Source organism: Abrus precatorius, unplaced genomic scaffold (genome assembly GCF_003935025.1).
Source record: "Abrus precatorius isolate BTA unplaced genomic scaffold, Abrus_2018 Scaffold3, whole genome shotgun sequence".
NCBI classification, from domain to species: Eukaryota; Viridiplantae; Streptophyta; class Magnoliopsida; order Fabales; family Fabaceae; genus Abrus; species Abrus precatorius.
The window spans coordinates 22,112,007-22,136,754 of NW_020874373.1; the positions used below are offsets into that span (position 1 = coordinate 22,112,007).

At 32.2% G+C, this 24,748-nt stretch overlaps 1 protein-coding gene across 1 annotated transcript; it reads left to right on the top strand.

Moving 5' to 3' along the window:
* The first annotated feature begins 2,253 nt into the window (after positions 1-2,253).
* LOC113861370 (uncharacterized protein At5g03900, chloroplastic) lies at positions 2,254-20,946 on the top strand. Its single transcript, XM_027494150.1, has 12 exons — positions 2,254-2,809; positions 2,881-2,984; positions 3,072-3,155; positions 3,779-3,851; positions 3,957-4,022; positions 4,209-4,298; positions 10,753-10,818; positions 11,150-11,286; positions 11,376-11,462; positions 11,550-11,613; positions 19,975-20,118; positions 20,521-20,946. The coding sequence occupies exons 1-12, from the start codon at positions 2,354-2,356 to the stop codon at positions 20,662-20,664; spliced, it is 1,515 nt and encodes a 504-aa protein (XP_027349951.1). The 5' UTR covers positions 2,254-2,353; the 3' UTR covers positions 20,665-20,946.
* Positions 20,947-24,748: the final 3,802 nt, after the last annotated feature.

Sequence of the window (24,748 nt, forward strand, 5' to 3'; positions counted from 1 at the left end):
AAATTATTTGTGCAAGTAATCTCGCAAACGCCTGGTTGCGAGTTCACAACAAACAAACATGTGACCATCTAGTTGATGCATCAATTAAAGCCATAAAATATCTAAATGGTCTACATGATGGGTATATTAATCCACAAATATCACCTTGTATACGTTCCAAAAATATGATAGATTTATTTCTAATTTTAGTTAGTGATGGTTGACTAATCAATTTTCCTTGGGAACAAGCAACACATGAGAAATTATTAGATTGAAAAATCTGATGGCTCTTCAATGAATGTCCAAATGATTTTTCAATTATTTTTTGCATATGATTGATCTAGGATATCCTAACCATGCCAAATAAAAAAAATTATCATGATTTGTAAACTTTTGGATTACAATAATATGGGTTTCAATTATATTTATATGTCTGTAATATAAAAAAAAAAAAAGATAATTTTTCTAACACACATTTTTTATTCGAGATAATTATTGTGTGTTATATATGTATTCTTCTTTTCCTTTATTTGTTATTTCAATATGGTATTCATTTTTGCATATATCTTTGAAAATTAATAAGTTTCTATGAGATTTAGTGGAGTATAATGCATTATCAATGTGTAATTTTGTTCCACTAGGCAACAATATATTAAGTTCAACTGGAGCCTTCAATAATCTTTGTACTACTATATATAGTACTCACATTAGCTTGTTGCATTATTAAATGAGAAAAATATTTTTTATTTTTGAGAATTGTGCGAGTTGTTACATTATCAACAAGACATATATCTTCATTGTTAGTGTCGTCCATAAGAACATTCATTCTTCATTGCAAAAATAAATAATAAAAAAATTAGATACTAAAAAAATGGTAAAAATTTATTATTATTGTTATTATTATTTATTTACATTGACTATATTAAAATTTATTTCAAATAACAACTATATCAATGAAAGAACAACAGTAATCATGACAATTCATTTTAACCATTACTATTTTTTTTTTTTGCAAAGAAAGAAAAATACATTAAATATAAATTAACATATAAGAAAAATAATAATAACTCAATCAAGAAATAATAATAAATTTATTTTTTAACACTTCTATCACGAATGAGACAAGTCAATTTTTTTTCATTTGGAGTAGCAAAAAATCAGTAACATCTAAGTAAGTAACGTTCATATCATCGTAAATAGAATCATTATCATTTTCACAAACAAAATTTTTCTCTATCTTTTTCTTAAGTGATTCTTGATAAAGGTCTATAAGATGCTTTGGTGTACAACAAATACACGACCAATGACCTTTGCTTCAACAATGATAGAATATGTTTTTCATATTTTCACCATTTTTTTCACTTTTGGTGTGAAAATATATATTTCTGGTTATCATCATGACCATGTCCATAACTATTACAACAATTGTAAGTTTGTACTTAGTTACAATAGTTAAAAGTTGCTACATTTACTTATGGGAATGGAGCAAAGCCAGTTAAACAAGATTCATGATTTTTCATCAAAACTTCATTATTTTGTTCAGCTACAAGGAACCAAAATTTTAATTCAGAATATTTTTGATTCATTTTTTATAATATTATTGTTGTAGCGTGAAAAATCAATAATGTTTTTTCTAACTATCTTTATTAGAAATTTTTTTTCACACAATTTTAATTGAGATAAAATTACTAGTAAATTTTCTTATGAACACAAATTCATAAATATAATAATTAAAATAAATAAATTATGATATATTTTTATAAAAAAATAAAAACAAAATATTATCGTATCTTTATTTAATAATGTTTATTCCCTGCAAAAGTGTGTATTAAAGCCTCATGCTGATAATATATTATTAAATAAATATAAAATTATAAGTAACAAGTAAAAAAATAGAGTCAGTGATATAAAAAGAAAAAAAATCTTAATTTCATTTCACATTACATCGTCTTAATATATATAAAATATTTTTATAAATCTAAATATTTTTATAAATCTAAATTTATAATCAAATGATCTCATCTCTTTAAATAAAATAATTATAAAATTATAAATTATAAAAAATACAAAAAATTATAAATATAAATATTTACTTGTATAATAATTCATAACATATATTTTATTTATTTTGTATTACCTTCAATATTCTATTTCAATTTTTTAATATAGAAATAGCGGATTATTTCGCATACAACACGAGCAACCTATCCAACGCCAACAACTTATCCTACTGGACGAAATACAAACTCATCCGTGCAATATTTACTAGTTTTTATTTTCTCAAATGCCAAAATCCTGAAAAAGCCTTGTTTTGTGTGGTGTGGCAAACACTGGGCCATCGCAAGCCAACGATCTTCCATGTCCAAACACTGAAATGGCGACCATGTCGACGTGCTTGACCGTAGCTCCCACTTCTGGGCTCAGCTCACGCCCGCGGCTACTATCCTACACGTGTTCAAGTTTTGCGAAGCCTCCGAAAGTGGCATTCCCTTATGCCAATCCTAAGAGGGTTTGGGATTCTAGGGTTTTGGTGGCGAGACCGGGGGGCATAGTGGAAACCGATAAGTTGGATTCGGATGTGAGGAAGCGAACAATGGATGCGGTGGATGGTTGCGGAGGGAGAGTGACCATTGGCGATGTGGCTAGCAGGGCTGGCCTCAGCTTGAATCAAGCTCAGAAGGCTCTCCAAGCTCTCGCTGCTGATGCCGATGGCTTCTTAGAGGTTTCCGAGGAAGGTGACATTCTCTACGTGTTTCCTAAAGATTATCGATCCAGGCTCGGTTCCAAGTCATTTAGGATTAAAGTTGAACCTATTGTTGAAAAGGCTAAGGTATTCACGATTGTTTTTCATTTTCTCTGCTTAGAGTGAGTGTGGTTGTTGTATGACCTTGACTTTTACAGGCCGCCGCAGAATATTTGATAAGGGTTTCTTTTGGGACCGCGCTTATTGCATCCATTGTTATTGTTTACACTACAATAGTTGCTCTTTTAACTAGCAGTAAAAGGTACTTCGTAACTTTGATGTCTCGAATTATAATTTATCCTGAAAACTTTTGTGGTGTCAATTGGTGACTAATGTTGTTTAATTGCAGTGATGAAGACAATCGGGGAAGGCGTGTAGGCAGATCATATGATTCAGGGGTCACTTTCTACTTTAATCCGGTTGATTTATTCTGGTAATTCTCTTTTATAGTGTAGGAGTTGCATATTATATGAAATTAATTGAATGCTTTTCTTCATGGTTCATGTTGGTTTTTGCTGATCAGTATCTGAAAATTGGATGTTTTTGGTTACTAAGAATGTTTTGATAAACAATCATGTGCCTGAGAAAAATGAAGAGAAAAGGATCACCAGATGGGTTTCCTTTTCCCCCTTCTATCTTTCATGAAGTTTTTTGTTTTTTCAGATCTGATTTTTGATTCATCATATGCTACCTATATTAATACATTCTTTTGCATGTATAAAAAAAGTTGTTTGCATGTTCGTTCAAGAAAATCAGTCATGTAATATGAGAATATTCATGCAATGATCTCATTTGCTACAGAACATGGTTCTAAGAAGTTGGTATGATACAAAGATGCCCAACATTTTTATGAGCCTAAGTGGATTGTTGTGGTAGTATAGGGGAGTTGAATTGTTGCTGTTCAAATTTTCGGTTGAATTAGATATATTTTCATACCTCTTCTATTATATTCTCAGTTTATAGCATATTTATCTAATTTCATGCAAACTAAAGCAAAACATTTCTTTTAAGAGAAATGTTTAGTGACATTTCATTCATTGTTTATATACCATGAAGGTACTGGGATCCGTATTATTATAGGAGGCGAAGGTTACAAACTGATGATGACAAAATGAACTTTGTTGAATCAGTGCGTGGTGCAAATTAAATGAAATTGGTCTTTCCTTTCCTTCGTTTTTTTTTTTTTTTTACTTTTCCATGTTCTAATAGAGATTATAATTTTGTTTTTGGGTAGGTCTTCTCCTTTGTATTTGGAGATGGCGATCCCAATCAAGGAATTGAAGAAGAGAGATGGAAGTTGGTAATAATTGAGGACTGAAGTCAGTGGTCCGTTGCCTTTGATGATTTTTTGTTTGCTTCATTTTTTGTTTCCATTTTCCACTTTATTTTGTTAATTCTATCCTTTGTCAAAGTTCTGTGCATTGAACTGTCCCTTATCTTAGCATGTTTATTTCCTCATTGTTCCACTTACTCATCTTATATGCAGATTGGGCAATACATAGCATCTAATGGTGGTGTTGTTGCAGCAGAAGAACTAGTTCCATATCTTGATATAGATTCTACAGAGGGACTTAAGGTAATTTATTTGTTTAGCAAGGTTATTTTAATAAAGAAAAAAAATTTTGAATTAGCATAAATATGTTTCTTGTTCTGCCCATGGATTTATACAACCTACTTATTTGTAGCACATTTCACTAGGAATTGGACATGATTAACTTTCATGACATATTTTATGTACATTTCTGTTTATTATTATTTTTTGTGATCCTTGTTTCATTGTCAGCTTTCAATAATATAAATGTAGAAACAATTTTCTCTAATTTGTAGACTGTTGGTACAGAAACTTGCTGCTTAATATCAAATTGCTGTTTTTTAACTCACATTGACGAGAACCAACAATTTTGAAATAATTGTTGAATTTCACATAATTACTGCCTTTATGAAGTGTAGGTTTCTATGGTTGGTTTTTAATAATTCATGATAATTCCTCTCTGTTTTCTTTGGTAAATAATTTAGGGAAAATTACATTATTGCATTATTTCACTGCATGCCATCTTTCTGTTCATTGCACTCCAATTGACTGTGTAGACTTGGCATTTACGGAATCAAAATTCGAACTTTGAACTAATTGTTTTTAGGATGTCAGAGTTAAATACACTGCAAGAGGCCTGAAAACTTTTATGGATGCAAATGGAAACGTACTCAAAACTTGTGAAAAAGAATAGAAAATTAGAGCATGTACATAATACTTTCACAATGAGACCCACTTGTCATTATTCACCACAGTTATTAATCTCAGATAGTGACGTATAACAGCTGACCCTAAAAATGATATAGCTTTATACTGCATAGTGGGAATGTTTCTATTCTGAATTTATTTTTATACAGATAACATATTTTATACTACATACATAATTACATATAAATGCTTAAAAAGTTAAAATATTCTCAAAATTCATGACATAATAATAATGGACAATAAGAAGTCATAAATCTTAGACAAAACATACAAAGTAAATAGCAAGGAGAGAGCTTAGACAAACTACTGTGTCTTGTTCTTTGGGAGACTTATGAAGTTGCTAGCTCAAATAACCAGTTATTGGATCTGAAGGAGAGGCCCAAAGCATGGAGAGTGTATGTGAGAAAGAAAAAGTATCAGAGGGTAAAAAAGGAAATGTAGAGTATGAGTTAGTTATGGGAAAAAGAATATGTTGGTAAGGAGGGGCATTAGTGGGAGATATGTTGAGATTTTTCCTTTTGTTGGGAGGAGCAGGATTTTCTCTTGTCATGGAAATCTTGTAGGAGCCATAAGCTCTGGTGATTGCTGTTGCGTTTTGTTTTTTACAATTAAAATTTATAATACATTGTCTCGTTTTTATTGAATTTCTCAATTGGTCCGATTTGCTCGATCCATGCCATATAAAACTGACTGAAGTGATGCTTTGGAGGTTTGGATTAATCTAATAGAGGCTTGTGGGTCATGCTTGGAGGGTGTTGAGAATTCATTGAGCAACTTTCAAGATGCCATATTGGAAATGCAGAAGTTGCAGTTGGATATGCAGCGTTCATTTATTGAGAGATTTCACAAATTTCAGTTCAGGAAGAAGTGCAATTATCATTCAAGAAAGAAATGGAGCTATTTGGATACAAGGGAGCAGAGGTAGAATCGTTGGGAGGGAAGATGTCAGGGAAGAGCACGTTTGGGGGAATGTCAAAAATATTTTTTGGGTTGTCATCGGAGAAATTAGATGAAACTTGAATCTCAGTGAAGCAAGTCAAACTACCCGGATTCCAAGGGGATGATCCTATGAGTTGGATTCAGTAAGCTGAAATATATTTTGAAGTGCAAACACTTCAGATGACTAGAAGGTGAAGCTCTGTTGTCTATGCATGGAAGGAAGCACAATCCACTGGTTTACATTATGAATCAGAAGAACAATTGATGTGGAAGAGATTGAAACAAGCCTTGTTGATGCTCTGCTGGGGAAAGGTTTATGGTAATCCATTTGAAGAGTTATTGGTGATCCATCAATCTGGAACAGTAGATGACTATATTGAACTATTTGAGATTGTATCAGCTCAAGTGCCGTGTTTAACAGCGCCTTAGTATTTGGGTTATTTCATGGCAGGTTGGCAAGCAATGCAAAATGCTTGTGACATGGAGCGTGAAATCAATGGAATGGGGGTTGGTACCAATGTAGCATCCTTCTGAGTATGTTTGGGTCAATTTTTTCCATCAAATAAGCGAAATGGGGTTACATCTGAACCGGAAAGTCAAGTTTGTCTCATCAACCCAGTGCATATGCAAGGGGTACAACTGCTGCAATGTGGAACACTGCTCCTCGTAAGTGGGAAGGAGAGGGACGTGGCATATAGGGAAAATCAAAAGGAGTGCAACCCTTGTCATATCAGGAGCTGATGGATCGGAAGGTGAATGGATTGTGTTTTCATTGTGGTGAGAAATATCACCCCTTGCACCAATGCACTGATAAGAGCCTGAAGTTGCTGATAATGGGGGATGAAGAAGGAGATGAAGGAACAAAGGAAGTCTTAGACTCTTAGCTATGGAGGTTGAACCAGGTATTGAAGGAGAAGAATTAGAGTGTAATCTCATGAGTTTTATGGGAGTACGTGGTTCTGATTTGTTCACATGCAAAATTATGTGATTGGATAGGAAAGGGGTACTGATTCTGGTTTTGGTGGACAGCAGGGTGAGCCATTATTTTGTAGCACCAGGGGTGGTTCATTCCTTAACTTTTCCAATAGATTTTGCCAAATGATTCGGGATGAGATTGGGGGATTCTCATAGGGTCCATACTAAGGGAAAATGTTCCAATTTGCCTTTACAGTTGGGAAAACAGATGTGATTGTTGATTTGTGCGTTTTGGAATTGGGTGGAGTAGATATGATTTTAGGATTGGCTAGGCTGGAAACATTGAGAAAGGCGGAAATAGATTGGAGAAATATGGCTGTCTTTTAAGTCAAGGAAGGAGATTGTGGAGTTGCAGGGAATTGCTGTCCCAGGTTCAAGATGCATCTCTCCAAGTAATCAAAATTTTACTTTTGATTCTTTTCTCGGTACTTTGGAGCGATTGGAAATGATGCAGGGGTGCTTATTGTGGAATTTGAAGGGTGAAAATGGTGCAACAGATTCAAAACAATAAGTCTGCAGCCATAGTTGGAATTAGAACAAGTTCTGCAAGAGTTTCCAGAGGTTTTGGCAAAGATGAGCGGGTTGCATCTGCCTTGCAGAGTTGCTTACTCTATTATTTTAAAGGAAGGCTGTAAACTGATCAATGTGAGGTCTTATAGGTATCCGTTCCATAAAAAATAATGAAATTAATCATCAAGTCCATGAATGCTACAGCAAGGGATTATTTGGCCTAGTTTTAGTCATAGATGTCAATAGTGCGCGATAGCAGTGGTGTGTGGCAGAGCAGCCTTCGGCTGCTAGAGATCTGGCATAGCGGCATGTTTTTTCTGTCGTGGCCATCATGACCAATCGCAGCTGTATTTGTGGCCCAAAACGCGGCCATTCGTGGCGCAATAGCGCCATCATAGGGAAAGATATTAACTTTTCTTTTCCACCCTCAAAATGAAGGAGTTTTAGGGTTTTTTTAAGGGAAAAAAGATTTACTATTTAAGAAATAAGCTGATTTTCCCTTTTTGCCCTTATGATGACACAATCTTTTGGTTTTTTTAAGGGCAAAATAGTCTTCTGACCTAACCTCACTTTTCCCTGCATTTTTTTCTTCCTTTCTCTCTTAGACACCCCTTTCTCTCATCTTTGCTGTTCTGCTTTGCAACTAGAGACATGACGAAACCACACTTTTTCTACACTGCTTTTCTTCTCCCCTTCTCTGTTCGACGCTCCCTCCTCCCATCTCTGTCTCTTTTCTGATTTGCAACAATCTCCAATCCAACAGAGTCACTCATCTTGGATGACTTCTCTAGCAAAAGCCACTTCCTTTCTTCTCTCTATTCTATGATTCTACAGTCCTGCCTCTGTTATGTTATGCAATTTATGCATATTTGTTTAGCATTATTATATACATAATTATTTGCATATGTATATATTTTATATCCATATAAAAAATGTTACAAACCCACGCTCTAGAAATAATTTTACGAACAAAGAAAACACAAATGGAAAGGTAAATGGATAATAGTTTGTATTAAGAGATAAGACAGAACATGCAAGAAGGAATAATCCACCTAGCCCCAGAGCACAGCTCCGTATAGAGAGCACTAAAGGCTTTCTATCCAAACCACAAAACAGAATTGCAAAAAGGATACACTCCCATAACCTCCCTCACGATAATGTAGCAGCCTATGCAACATATTTTCTCTCCTCTAAGTAACTTGCTTAATCAGCAATTCTATTTCTTTTCTGATTTCTTTTTCTTCCTATAATAAACAATCAACTCCTTGGGCTTGTTTGCTGCTTCCTGGACCAGGGCTTCCTCAAGCCCATTATCTGTTTGGTTCTCATAATTAAACTTTAATTAGCGGTAATCCTGTTATGCGCTATCCCACGATAGTGTTTTGAGGGTCATCTGCTACATTCAAGATTAAAAGCTATGGTTTTAGTCCATTTTCAAGCTTTGTTATTCTTGTTGAAAAGAAAGACCCTACTTGGAGGATGTGTGTGGATTATAGATCCCTTAACAAAGTGACGATATAGGATAAATTCCCTATTCCAATCATAGATTAGTTGATTGATGAACTACTTGGAGCAAGTTTTTTTTCCTAAATTGGATCTAAAATCTGTTTATCATCAAATAAGGAAGAGGGAAGAGGATGTGGCTAAAACAACAATCACCAGAGCTTATGGCTCCTACAAGATTTCCATTGTGAAATAAAAATCCTGCTCCTCAGCATATCCCCCTCTATTGCTCCCCCTTACCAATATACTCTTTTTTCCTATGACTAACTCATACACCACATTTCCTTTTTTACTCTCTCACTCTTTTTCTTTCTCACATATACTCTCCATGCTTTGGGCCTCTCCTTCAGATCCAATAACTGGTCATTTGGGCCAGCAACTCCATCAATTGACCTGAACCAAAAAATGTGGAAGGAGTTAGGGGATTTTTGGGCTTGACTGGATAATATTGGAAATTCGTTCAAGGATATGGACAGTTGGCGAAGCCATTGATAGCGCTAACCAAGGAGTCTTTTAAATGGGGGTTTGAAGCTCCGCAGGCTTTTGAAACATTAAAAAGAGCAGTTACTACATCTCCAGTGTTGTCCCTACCTGATTTTTCACTGCCTTTTGCTATGGAGTGATGCTTCAGGAACCGAGCTGGGTGCAATATTAATGCAACAAGGAAAACCAGTAGCATATTTCAGCAAATCTTTATGTAATACACTAATACCCAGTTGTCCAAATCTATCTATGAGAAGGAACTTATGGCTGTGGCTTTAGCCATTCTGCATTGGCGGCATTATTTGTTGGGGTCTAAATTCATTGTATACTCTGACCAGTAAAGCTTAAAGTATCTATTGCAGCAAAGGGTGGTATGTGCAGATCAACAGAATTGGTTGGCTAAATTGTTGGGCTTTCAATTTGAGGTGGAAACCCGGGTTAGAAAATAAGGCTGCAGATGTGCTGTCTTGTTTGCCAACTGTAGGAGAATTGGCCTCCTTAATTTCATTCCCAATTTGGCAGTCACATGCAGATTTCAAGAGAGAGGCGGATGCTGATCCTGCACTTTAGAAAATTATTTTTGACAAAACTAAGGATGCTAGGAATCACCCAGGTTTTTTTTTATACAAAATGGAGTGCTTTTCTTTAAAGGAAGACTTCATTTCTGCTCAATTGACTCTCATCCCCACCTTATTACAAGAGTTACATTCAACAGCTACAGGAGGGCACACTGGATATCACCAGACTTATTGTCGATTAGCAGCAAAATTTTATTGGATAGGAATGAAGAAAGCTGTTATGGAGTTTGTCAAGTCCTGTGAGATTTGTCAGAAGATGAAATGTGCAGTAACTATTCCTAGTGGGTTATTGCAGCCGTTACCAATTCCAGACCAGATTTGGGAGGAGATTTCAATGGACTTTATTGTAGGATTCCTACAATCTACAGGCTATGATGCTATTATGGTGATTGTTGATCAAGTATGCAAATTGATAGTGTACCACTTAAGCAGCCATATTCTGCAAAGAGTATTGCAATGGTCTTACTGCAAGAATTTGTGAGACTTCATGATTTTCCCTTATAAATTCTAACTGATAGGGATCCCATTTTTGTGTTTTTTTTTTTTCCCCTAATTTTTTTTCTACACTGCTCATAATGCATTCCTAGTTGATCTACTTACCTTAGTTTGCATGACGATTGCAAGATTCTCTGTAATGAAGCTCAAATGGTTGACCTTGTGATCATTTCCTCATTTATTGTTCTGATGTTTTTCTATATTGTTCTTGTTTATTGATCTACCTTCTCTCAACTTTTATGAAATAATGTCATTCTGATTTTGTTTATTGTTCTAATTTTTAACCATGTATCTTTGGATGGTTCCAGGATGATGAATCCTATATCTTACCTGTGCTTTTAAGATTTGATGGTCAGCCTGAAGTTGACGAGGAGGTATATTGAGACGATAACTTCTGCCTAGCTTCCTTATTTTTCTCACAGATGATGTTTATGAGATGACCTTGAGTATATTAGTCCTTAAAAATGCTCTTTGTTGCTACCCACTAGTTGGCATAACTAAACCAAATTTCTTTAAGGATGCAACATACAATTGTTAGTAGTCATTTTGTTTTTAAGTAAAGCATTGATTTCTAGCTCATATGGAGTAATGCTTTCTGCTACAATGAGTATAGATTATATTGTGTTTCTTTTTTTCTGCTGAGAATTATTATTTTTCCTTATTTCCCCTCATTTTATATATACTTGCAGATTGCTTGTTATGCAGGGAAATATTCTATATAGGTTTCCATCTCTGCAGAGGACAGCTTCCCAAAAGGGTAAGAGGAAAGAATATGTTGGAAGGAGATGGGCAGATTGGGTTGGAGTTGAGAAGTTTTTCAAAGAGAAAAAATGGCAATTTAGGTTGTTTATTTGTTTTCTTATTTTTACCTATGTTTTAGTTATCCATCTCCACTTATTAAAACATTTCATGGGTGATTGTTCTATTGCAGTAAAACTAGCAAGTCAGAGAGAGCGATGGTCATTGGCCTTGGTGGCCTTAATCTGTTTGGAGTTATCATTCTTGGAACCATGTTAAAGTATGCTCTTCACATGATGCATTAGACCATTAGTTATTTTCTTATGATGTTTCAGCGCCCTCACTTCTATTTTTCATTGATCTAAAGAGATGTGGCAGTTGCACCTAGTAGCTTCATTAAATTTGTTGCCGACATATTTCCTCTTCTTCAGGTAATGATCATTATTTCTATCTTCAAACAATTAAGTTGTTTAACATTGGGAAGGGAATTTCAAATTATTTTTTTTGAAGGAGCATATAGATATAGATGTGATATTGGAAATTTTATGAATTTGATGGCAATTTGTTGCTGTAAATTGAAGATGATAACTTTTTCATTTGACCCTGTTTCATAGTGAATCATGATTTTAGAGTTTGAATTTAAGTTTTGAGGGTTGAAACAAGAAAGCACAAATTTTAGTTCTGTATTATGGAGCAAGATGGTGTTCAATTATTGAGATGATGGTAGAGATGGGACCCATTGATAGTTGAACACTTGTGTACCTTGACATAAATGTTCAGGTACATGAATTATAATAACAATTCATTATGTATCCATTCAACTGTATCATATTAGTTAGGCAGGTCTTATTTGGGTTTAACCTAAGGTGGCTCCAATGATATACTTCCTGTATACATGAATTCTGCCATCATCTTGACAGCTATGTAATTTATACAACGACAATAATAACCGAGCCTTATTCCACTAGGTTATGTTAACTACATGAATTACACGATGCCATTGAGCTCAGTCAAAATTTAAATTTTCAGAAATCTATGTAATTTATGAAGGAAGAAAAAAATAGAAAGATAAGGTATTACTCTATGAGAACATGGTAGATAAAGTGATCAATAAAATGCACTCTTGACTTGTATCAAACCTTTTTCCACTGTAAGGTGGACCTTAACCCCTTACATTAGGTCTATTCCAGCCATAACCTCTGTAGTCTGTATAATATGAAAACTGGGGCCAGAAACATATAGCGCCACCATAGTATTTGTTTGTGACTATGCTTCACTCCATAAACCTGATGCAGCTTTGATCATGATTGAAACTGATTCAGATATTGAATAAAGACTGTCTTTATTAACAGAAACACCAATAAAATTCAGGTATTTGTTCTCTCCCAATGCACAAAGGCCCCAACCCTCTCTCAGTTGACAAGCCATTTCCCCCACATCCCTTCTACTTATTTATTGGCAGCATGCCTAATTAACTAATTTAGGCTAACTAACTAAGATATTGTAATCACTAATGGGTAACTAACAACTAGTTACCTAACAATACTTCCCCCCTAAAGACACCTTATCCTCAAGGTGAATAGCTATGGCAGTTGAGCTAAGTTCTATTAGGTTTCATTTGTTTGATGCACTATGATTAAACCAACCCAACTTCTGCAGCCAATAGCCTTAATACCTCCTAGGTTAAACACAAACAAGTGGTTGCAATCAAACTCTTCCAAGCTTTGTTTTTCTTTTGTATTCTTAGCCCTGTGATACAAGTGCACGTATACAATTATTGTCGAGTAGTCTAAAAAGTATTGTATCCATAGGAACTACACTATTAAGTACTAATTAATTTCAACCTAATTATCTCAACGCTACCAATTGATAAGATTATGTAAAGATAAAATAGGAAAAGGCAAAGGAATTAAAAAAATGCAATTACATAGTATTGATGAATTCAAATTTGAACAAACATCTAGGAATTAATTTTACGGCAAATTAAAATTGATGAATTTAACTAAGATTTTATTTATTTATTTATTTATCCAGAAGACGAATTCTCCTAAGGGGATTATTGTTTCCATTTAGAATATGTATTTAATTAGGTTAACTCCTACTTTCATGGTAATTAAATCCTATTAAACCCATTAAGTTCAATTTGTGTAATTCCTCAAGAAACCTAACCTACTTTCATGGTCTAAAATCCCAGGTTCAATTTTGAAGTTTCCAATGCTAAGATTCACCTTTCAGTCCTTTCCTTAACAACATATAAAATAATGTAAATAAGGGATCCAACATATTCACAAGCATTAAGAACACTAAGAATTAAATTAAGAAATCAAGATTAACAAAAGATCATAAACGATTTGTTACATTGTTGTCAATCTTAATTTAGGCTACTCTTAAACCCTAAAACAAGGAAACTACTAAGTCATCATCATATTACAACCCAAGAGAATGAATCTAGACCTGATTAGGAAGAATAAGAGAACAGAAACAAGAAATAAAAAAACTCTGTTTCTACCCTATCTTGCAAATTCAGTTGTAATCCTACCTCAGAACGTCTCTTGATTATGTATTCTGAAGAATGTCTAAGGTTGAACTAGTTAAGGAAAATGCATGCTAAATCTAAATAAAATGCATGATTATGCAATATTTGGGTATTGATTTATGTTAAATACACACACATCACTCTACAAGTGTACTGAGAATCCAAAGTTTTCATGGAAAATCATGGTTTGTTGTTATTATTTCTTCATTACCCAAATGATGCTGCATGTGTTTTTCCATATCACGACTCAAAAGATGGTTTCCTTCCACAAAAACAAGTTTCCTTTCAGACCTCTCAGGACCCAATTGTCTCTACTCAACCGTTTGTCCCAATCCATTGAACTCTTTCATTTGGTTCTTGACCCAAAATGTGAACTTGTTTCCTTTGAATTTCTCCCTCTTTGTTTTATCTTTGCTTCCAAGATTTCTGGCTCCCATGATTCTGTACATTTTCTTGGACAATTGCACATTTTTCTGCATTTGGGTTTGGTCTCCAAGCTCCTGGTTCTTTTCTATCAAGATTCTCATCTTTTCTACTTTCTTGCACCCAAAATTCCGGTTCCTCATCCCCAATAGATACAAATAAATCTGAATGGTACTCAAGTTGGAACCACTTGAGCAAAGCCTTTGAGAAGTCCCACTAGAATGCACTTGGATGGTCTACTTTCAACACTAACGACCTGTTGGAACTCAGACCTGTTCCAGACTTGCATCCTTCTCACCTATCTTTTGGACCAGCATTTTCAGTGCTTCCTTGGTCTCACAAATTTCTCGCTCCATTCTTGGTTTGCTTATATTCTTCGCTGCAACTTTTCCACCTGCAGTTGCAGCTCCTCTAAATGAGCCTCGGGATTCATGTTGGTGACAGCCATTGAGATCAAGAACCACTCTCGACTTCTTTTGTTGTTTGCAATTGATGTAACTGTGATAGAACTGGTACAAAATTACTGAAAAGAACTTCTAAATTTTATTAAGAAAACCATAATTCCCAAATCAGTACCAAAGTGATAGTGATTTAGAATTGGGCAAAGGAATTACAACTGATTACCACCAGGGTTTTTCAAGAGACACCCACTCTCCAAGCCTTCCCAATTAATTACAATAAACATAATTACTCCACTAATCCATCATATGACTATTTATAAAAGTAATTAATATAAAAATATAGCTGTCATAACCAATGTTGTCAAGATCGGGATCTTACCTAGGATTGGAAGGGAGGTCAAAAATTGTAAATCATGAGATCGTAAAATAGATCGTAAGATCCTACCAAACATATAAAACTATACTTAAACATATATATAAGCATAAAAAGTAACATAAGGAAATAAACATATAAATCACATAATTTAATTAAACATAAAAGTCATAGATTCTAGATCCAATACAACACATAATTAGTCAAATTAGTATTAATCTATTACAATAAATTTTGCAAGCCCCAATCAGGATAATCATCTTCTATGTAGTCATCTTTATCAATATCATTCACATTAGTCTCATCATCGTTAGCAGGTGGAAGGTCCAAATCATCCATAGGTGTATTTACACTACCAACACCACTGTTTGCTTCTCCATCTTGAATCAAGTTCTCATCTAAATCCATATATGATATTAGCTCATTCTCCTCTACAATCTAATCATCATTAGAAGCAACATCCTCAATTTTCAAGTTAGGCTCTTTCCTCCTCTTGATACTATTGCCTAAATTTGAGTTTGTCATGACATATACAACATCATTCATCGTTTTTTGCTTTAAATGATTTCTTTTTTTGGTGTGAATCTAAATATCAACATTAATTAATAATTTAACACAATAATTAAAATAGTCCACTTGGTAGTTTTAAAAAATAACTTACCATTTCAAAAGTATTCCAATTACGCTCACAACTAGGTGAGCTACATTTCAAGTTCAATATACGAATGACAAATTTTTGTAACTCTTGATGTTCTCCACCATAAGATTCCTACCATTATGCTGGAGTTTTCACTTTCATTCCAGTAATTGCTAATTTTGTTCCAAAATATCCTTTTTTAGTTATGAAATACTTCAATTGACCATCAACTTTATTAACTTCATCTATGTTTTCGTCTATTCTTTCTAAACACTCATATAATCCACACTTAACTTCAAAATCAGCTTCAAAATTCGGAGCGTAATGCAAAATTGGGTTAAGGTAGTAGCCTGCAGCATGCAAAGGTCTATGCAATTGGTTGTCCCATATTTTATTAATTATCTCCTACAGTGGCATGAAACTAGAGATTAAAGAATGAAAAAAAAAAGAGTTTTCAAACCAAAGCTATAAATTATCAAATTAAATTAGAGTCTAATATACCTTTTTTTAACACCATTGAAGTTTGTTTGAATCTTCTCCTTGGCTCGATCCATTTTCTCATAAATGAAACCTATGGCTGGCTTGTCCTCTGAATCTACCAAACTCAACACTCTAATTAAGGGATAAGCATCCCTTAAACAATTTAGAATATCTTTTCAAAAATCCTTATTTATGACTAGATTTTCTACAGCTATTCTATCCTTCGTTTTGGCAAACTTACTATCCTTCTATTCTTTGGATGTAAACATTTCAATAATGATCCTTTATTATCATTCAAGCATCTCAAAGTCAAGTAAGAAGTTGCAAAACGTGTAGCTGCAGGTCTAATTAAATCTGTACCTTGAGTAAAGGTATGCAACAAAGATATAAGACCAATTCTAGAATAGATGTAAGTTGTGATTTTTTTCTCGTTTGCAATAGTTTCTTTATGTAACAATATCTTCTCAAAATCCTCCAACATAATATCAATGCAATGTGCAGTACAAGGTGTCTAATAAAGCCTTTTTCTCTTCTCCATCAACATTTTTCTTGTTGCCTTATAATTTGCAGCATTATCCGTCACAATTTGTACCACATTTGCTTCTACAACTTTTTCAACATCATTTATCATCTTAAAAATTTTGTCTGCTATTTTGCATATGTCAGATGCATCAATAGACTTCAAAAACACAGTTCCTGCTTGGCTATTTACCAAAAAATTAAGTATAATCCTCCTTTTGTTGGTCCATTCATCGTTCATTATGGTGCATCTAGTTTTTTTCCATGTAGCTTTGTGCTCTTCTAAGATGCTATTGGTCTCTTCAACTTTTTGCTTCAAATATTTTACCTGAATCTCATGTTAGTATGGTGGCTTAAATCTAATACCATGTCGAGCAATCTCCTCACATATCTTTCTAAATTCCTCACTCTTTACAACATTGAAAGAAATTGCATTATTGTAAAAAAAATGAAGCAATTTCTAAACATGCATCCTCTCTCAAATCTTGCTTAAAAATTGAATTAATTGTAGATTGGGTGGTCACTCCTTTTTTCTTGAAAAGTGTTGTTGGACTCTCAACATCACCTTATATTTTTCTTTTGCCCAAATTTTCAAATTCACCTACATCACCTTCTATTCTCTTTCCTTCAAGCTATTGCTGTGTTTTTTTTTTTTTTTTATAAATTTTTCTTGCAATTTAAGAGCAATGTCCCACATTTGTTTTCGAACATCATCAGGGATAGCCATGCAAGCTCCAACATTTTGCTCTGTTCCTGTCAAATGATGTTTGAATCGATAAACTTCTCCAGTATAATCATTCTCGCAATAATTGAATTTGATTTGTCTAACATCTTTAAAAACAAAAATGGCATGGTTCCACACCACATCATTTCTTGTTCCTGGAGCAGTATTGGTTGATTTTGATCTTAAACTTCCATTTCTACCAACAATACCACTCCATGCAGCTCCACTTAATTGAATTCCCTTTTCTTTTCCACAGCCACCAACTTCCTTCCTTATATTATTCGTTATGCAGCAATGAAAATAACAAAAACAAAGGGGAAATGTAGAATCGAGACACCCACAAATTCACCCACACAGAACTGAGATAGTCTCACCCACGTAGAACCAGCCACCAAACAATACAAAACTAATGGGAAGAAGAAATCAGAACAGCAAACACCAACAAAAACCAACCAATTAAATCTGAAAGCCACAGTGTAGACGTTGCAAAATTAGAGCCCAAATAAAGAGAAGATGAGAGATTGGGTTTTGAGAAGTTCTCCAATGGTGGCACGGTTAAATGTAGAGAGAATGGAAAGATGAGTGTTGCGGAAGAGAGAGAAAATGGAAGGATGGGTGTCAGGGAAGGATGGATGGTGCGCTGACGAGAGAAGAAGAGAGAATGGGTGTCGGGAAAGAATGGGTGGCACGCTGATGAGAGAAGAAGAGAGTGGGAAAAAATTTGGGGAAAAATAACCTAGATAGGTTTTTTAAAACTGGGTCAGAAAAACCCGACCAGTAAACCCAAACCCCCTAGAAGCCCAACCCAGAACTGACCCAAAAAACTTGGCCTCTGATTGGATCAGATTGGAGATCCTGCGATCCTGATGGAAAAGATCGGGATCTCATCCGATCTTCCATATAAACGATCCCAAGCCTGATTAAGATCGTGTAAAGGGTATAAGATTGTAAAATCGTACAATCTCGCGATTTTAACAACAATGGTCATAACCACTAAAACAGTTAGTTATTGAATTTCCCATCTATTCCCTTCTTTTAGAATGCGAATTATTGCATTCCAATGTTCGTCACAAGGAGAGTTAAGGAATTGACTCATCACATTGACAGCAAAAGAAATGTTTGGGCAAGTTACTATCAGATAGTTTAATTTTTCTACAAGTCTTCTATAATACCTTTCTGGATCTAAAAGTGCCTCCCTTGACTTGGCAGAAGTTTAGTATTAGGATCCATGAGAGTATCAACAAGTTTTGGCCCCATCAATCCTATTTTCTCTAAGGATATTCATTGCATATTTCCTTTGGAAAATCACAACAATACTCTTGGATTGAGCTACCTCAATCCCCAAAAAGTAACAAAGTTTGCCAATATTTTTGTTTGAAGTACTGACAAAGGTGTTGCTTTACCCATTCAATGCTATGATCACTTCCTATAATTATAATGTCATCTACATACACAATTAAGTAAACACATGAGGTTGAATGAAGATAAGAAACAAAGTGGTCTGCTCCACTTTGAGTCATACCAAACTCTATAACCACCATGCTGAATTTGCCAAACCATGTCCTTAGAGATTGTTTGAGACCATAAAGGGATTATCGGAGATGATAAGCAAGTCTTCAAGATTCCTCATGAGCAACAAATTCAAGAAGTTGCTCCATATAGACTTCTTCTGCAAGATCACTATGAAGGAAAAAATTCTTGATATCAAGTTGAGAAAGAGGTTAGTGACAGATAGCAACTATAGATATGAGTAGCTAGACAAATGTCATTTTAGCTATAGGGAGAAAGTGTCACCGTAGTTGAAGCCAAATGTCTGTGTATAATCTTTGGCCACCAAACAAGTTTTAAAGTGATCAATCTTACCCTTAGTACCAACCTTGACTGTATAGATCCACTTGCAACTAACAAGAGACTTCTGAAGAGGAAGAGGAACAAGTTCTCAAGTACCACTATTATGAAGAGCAAACATTTCATCAATCATTCTTTGTTTCCAATCGAGATGAGAGAGAGCATCACCTGTAGATTGAGGAATAGAAACAGATGACAAGGAAGACAAACAAGTATAATGAGAAGAAGACAAATGATGATAAGTCAAAGAAACATAAAAAACGAGAGGGATTACAGGTAGAGTATGTACCTTTATGAAGAGCAATGAGAAGTTCAATTTCAGGTGGCAAGCCTAGAGGAGAAAGGGTGAGTGGCATCGGAAGCGTGTCAAAGGTAGGCCCATCTAACACTGGTGGTACAGAGAGGGGCTTGCAATGGTGATACACTTGCAGAGGATGCGAAGAAGGTAGTTTTGTAGAAGCATGAGATGGTTCTGGTGGAAGATAGTGGAAAGGAACACAAGCTAGAGGAGGGGAAGAAGTAGGGTAACTAAGATATTGTAATCACTAATGTGTAACTAATTACTGACATACAGATCAACATGAAGTTTAACAGACGTCTGATCCTAAAGGATGAGAAAAAAAGTGAATCAATAAAAGAGGGTTGATCAATACATCATCTGATTGATGCTTCTCTTTCTTTGCCATGCCCATTTAATTAAATTTGAGATAAAACAAAAGCATTGAGAAATATAAAATTATTGATCAAAATATGTTTGTACTTTTACAAATATTTTGCACTTGCATTAATGGTAATTATTTTACAAATATTTAGCATCACTGTCTTCATACTTTGTGCGGTAATATTTGCAGATTTATGCCGGTTCCTTCTTTGCAATTCCTCTTGTTCGATGGTTTTTTATTCGGAAAAGGAATGCTGACATTGAAAAGAGGAACAAAGTTAGAAAGCAGTATGCACAAGTTCTTGAATTGCCTGATACTTCACTGAGGCAGAAGGTATGGTGATCTATTTTACTGCTGTGAAAATAAGAAGAATCTGAGTATGATTTTTAAAGTCATCATCTTGGAAATGATTTTTTATAGTTTATAAGTTTTACTATTTAAATTGAACGACCATGTAAACATGTTACTTGATTTTGGAAATGATTCCTTGAATGAGTTGTCTATCATTACAATAATGCATTTAATCTCGTTTCTATTTTTTTGTTATGGTTTACTTCATCACATTCAGTGTGTATCACTATCAACTGCTCAGTTCAGCTATGGCTTTATCTCTCTCTCTTATGTGCTTTCTCGGGCTCTTCCCTTGTCTGATTGGGTGGAGAGAAGGAAGGTTGGATAGGATATTGCTTTTACTCTGCTTAATCTCCTGAGACAATTCTTTGTTATTACTTTCAGCTTTTTAGTGCTCGGGACATGGCCCAAAAGACGGTCATAGGGCAGGATCAAATTGTGTATAGTACTGACAAGGACTTGCTTGAACAAGAGTATGAGGCTCGCGAATGGGATAAAAAGTTTCGGGAACTTGAGAGATCTGATTGAGAAGGGTAAACAGTCATAAAGGTAAACTGCATAAGTTCTATTTGAATGTATTTAATTTGTTACTTTGATGGCAGTTGCATTTTAGGATTTGTTTGGCAAAAATAGCAGGGTTGAAAGTTTACAATTTTTTAGCTGAAATCTATTAGCTAAAAAAGATGTATATATATTTACATAGGATGGGGATGCACTTACTTTTGGAGCAAGTCTTGTTAAACTTATTCTGTTCGATAACATTTTATAGACATTTAATTTTGTTAATCCAATTTTAAATTGAATGGTCTTGTAGATCAAGTCTTAAAAATTTCAAATAATTTAAGAATCAATTAATGCTTCATCAATCATTTTCGTTTTACCAGATATTATGCACTTTAAAATACAAGCAAATGTCGACTATAAAATAACATACCTATTGATGTTGGAATTATCTAAAATTTTCTGTGCAAGATTATATAATCAAGTATCATATAATTCAACAGTTAGATTTATAACATACCTATGGATGGAGATAAAGTTGTTCCAAGAATATATTTTTGTTAAAGTTATTTTAATGTATAATATGCTTTTAAAAAATATAATGAATATTGGATTTAAAATTATGTTCACAACCATTTGATTTAATATAACTTAGTATGCATAAAATTAACATGTTAATGTCACATTATTTATTGGTTAAATTGACGAAATTTAACATTTAGAGTTTGTGTGAATTCTTAGAAAATTATAGTTTTGGTTGTTTTAGTTAATTTTAAATTCTACAATTTTTGTTTTAGCGTTAAATATCTTAATAAAAAATAAAATAAATAATTTAAATGGAGTAATAATTTTTTTTTAATTTTAAAGATTCAATATTTTTTAAAGTCCACATGGGCTTCAAGGAATAGTGGTGTTAGATATGGTGAAGGTGACTTAAGGAGAAATGAGTATATTATATTAACAATATACTCTTTAATACATACGTTATGATTAATTAAAATTTATTAAAAAATAGTAATTTAAAATAGAAGAAAAATGAGATTCACGTCATTTTAGTTAACAGCAGAGTGTATGTATTCACAAGTATATTACTAGTATTATTTTAAAAAATATTAGGGATTAGGTTAAAAATTATAACTTCAAAATTTTACATGAATTAACGTCTAAACAAAAGTTAGAAATTAACAAAATAACTCATTTATCAAACATTTTTGGATAAATACTAAATAAATTAATATGGAAAAAATATATTTGATTATTTTAGTACTCTAATATAAAAAAAATTATACTAAAAGATCTATTTGAATGTATTGAAAATTATGGAAAAGATGTACTAGTAATATTTTTTAATAAATTTTTTATACTTGGTTCTTTAACTAATAATGTTAAGTCACCGATTAAAAATTATAATTTTATGTATTGTATTATATTTAGTGTCTAATTAAGAATGTGTACAGATTGGATTTGGATAAATTGACAAAATTAATTTAAATCTATTTAAAATTTAATTATATAAATTAAATTTTAAACTAATTTATTTTATTTTTTAAAATTTAAATAGTTTAAAATTGGTTTTAAAATTTGGTAAAAGATACAATAAATATTTTTATACTATTATTGAATTATTATATTAAAAAATAATTAAATTTATAATAATTAATATAAAATTATATTTAAATATATTTAATCAGTTAACAATATAATTTTTCTATATTTACATATTAAAATTAAATTTATATTTTTTACTTTGTATCATTTATGTTCAACAATTTTTTAAATTTATTGTATGTCTATTTTGCTACTCTGTGTTTGTATTTAGCATGCCTTAAGATTCAAAGCACTTACAGAGGTACTCGTAGATTCACTTGTCATTTTATATTTGGGTATCTAATTGTAAAAATATTTTCTAGAATCATTTATTTTTTTATCAAGTTCCGTGATGTTTTATATTAAGTATCTTATTTTTTGTTTATATATTTTATTCAATATTATTTCTTAAATTTATTTTCAATTTACATTTGAATTTATTTCTAAATCAAAAAGATTTTTTAAAGATATTAGATTGAAGATTAGTGTAATTTTATTTTATGTTTTCAATTTTGAAAATTAATTTCCATATTAAATTAAAATATGTAAATGATGTGCATTGATTTAAAAATTTATTTTCACATTTTCAATTTTAAATTATTTCTTTAATATTATATACAATAACCAATATATACATTATTAATAATGTCATTATTTCTAATTATATTTTCATTCTTCATTAAGATATTTATTTATTGTAATGATATTTTATTTTTTAAAATTTTATTTCTACAAAAATAATTCATGGAAGGTACGGAAAAATTGTTGAGAATACTTGCAAGTTTTAAGGTCGTTCATTTCAACATACGCAATTCAACATGCCTGTTAAATCATTGTCTAATTTAGTTGCAAAAAGAATCTTGTTATTTCAACCATTAAATTTGATATTTTATACGATATTAAATATAACTATTTTTCTCATTTATTTTTTACTATTTCTGTATTACGCATTTTAAAAATACACACAATTGTAAAGTGACACCGTTAGGTGTTCTATTGAGAGGTACAAAAAATGTTTCTCGAGAGAAAAGCTACCACAAATAATTAAGGCTTGTATATTTTTTTAATAAAATATATGCATTTTGCTTTCTAGTTTATGTTTACAGTGCCATATGTTTACATGATTTTTTTTATATAAATAATTAAACTATCATAGTCTCATTATTTGAGATAATCAAGTGTGTTAAGATTTTTTTTTTTGCAGTTCGAAAAAGGTTTGATATTTTTGTTCTGGTAAAATAATTTTCTAGTTGTAATATTAATTTGTATTTTAGTTTTATATTACTTTTAAATATTTTTTATTCGATTTAGTCATTTTCGTTTTTCATATCAATATTTTTTAATTATTTTCATTTAATTAGTACTTTAATTTGTTTTTTGCATGTCAATGTATTCTTACAACTTTGCTCTATTTTTACATAAAAATTTGTTTGATGACAATATTTTGAATTAAATTATCTTCTTCACTTACATCTAGAGGAAGTTAAAATATATTTAAGCCAAAAATAAAACTAAATTAACGAAAAAAGGAAAAATAAAAAAGTAAAAAAATATTATAAAAAAAATAGAAGCTTTCCTAACACAAAAAATTTATTAGATATTATTAAGTTTAACTTTTAAGTTAATATGAAAAAGAAAGTACAATTAGTTTCTATCAATCCACTTAACCCACGCTCAAAATAGAGAGTGAGATGAAATGAAAGCTAAACATATATATATATATATATATATATATATATATATATATTATATAAATAAAAATTAAGAAAAATAAATATTAATAATACACTTGAAGACATTCTTTCTTTTTACACACTCTTTATTATTAATTAAAATTTATTAAAAATTACAAAAATAAGGTAAATCTTACTTTTTTTCTTTTCTTCTAAATCAACGGTTCTCTTTTATATTTTTGTAATTTTTAATAATGAAATTAAAAATTTCAAATTTAGTTGACAATAATCAAATTAAAATTAAAATCTTCCCTAACATGACAAAATTTTATTATAAGAAGTGTGCATATGTTCAATATAAAAAAATCTTTTATAATTAAACAATTTAATAATTCAGTTTTCTTTTTAACATTTGTTTTGGAAGGGAGCAGATTGTCATTTACAACTTTTTTCCCTTCTAATTTTGATTCATTCAAGACATTGAATATACTTGACGTTTTGCTTCACATTCGGCACTTGCAACAGATTTTCAGGCCATCATGTCATTTTTTAATTTTCAAAATAATGTTTTCTCCTTTTTCCATTTCCAATTTTAATGATTTAGTTTCATTCAAATATCTAATGATCCATTGCAGTACATTATGTTAATCGTTGGTTTAAAAATTTATGCAAACTGTGTTTTTATCATTTTCCCCTCCTTGTATCATTTTAGAATTAAGATAGAATGTTAAAAATTTAATTATCAAAACCTTTTTTTATTTGAGAGAAATATGATGTTAGAATATAGCCACATGTTTGTGTACTTCGAAGATGATATATGTCTTTGGCAAAAAGAAAAGAAATACATAACA

Coding starts and splice junctions, on each gene's coding strand:
- LOC113861370 (XM_027494150.1), top strand. CDS start 2,354: ATGGCGACCATGTCGACGTGCTTGACCGTAGCTCCCACTTCTGGGCTC. Junction 3,852..3,956: donor AAATGAACTTTGTTGAATCA/GTGCGTGGTGCA, acceptor GTTTTTGGGTAG/GTCTTCTCCTTTGTATTTGG. Junction 11,614..19,974: donor ACATATTTCCTCTTCTTCAG/GTAATGATCATT, acceptor TAATATTTGCAG/ATTTATGCCGGTTCCTTCTT.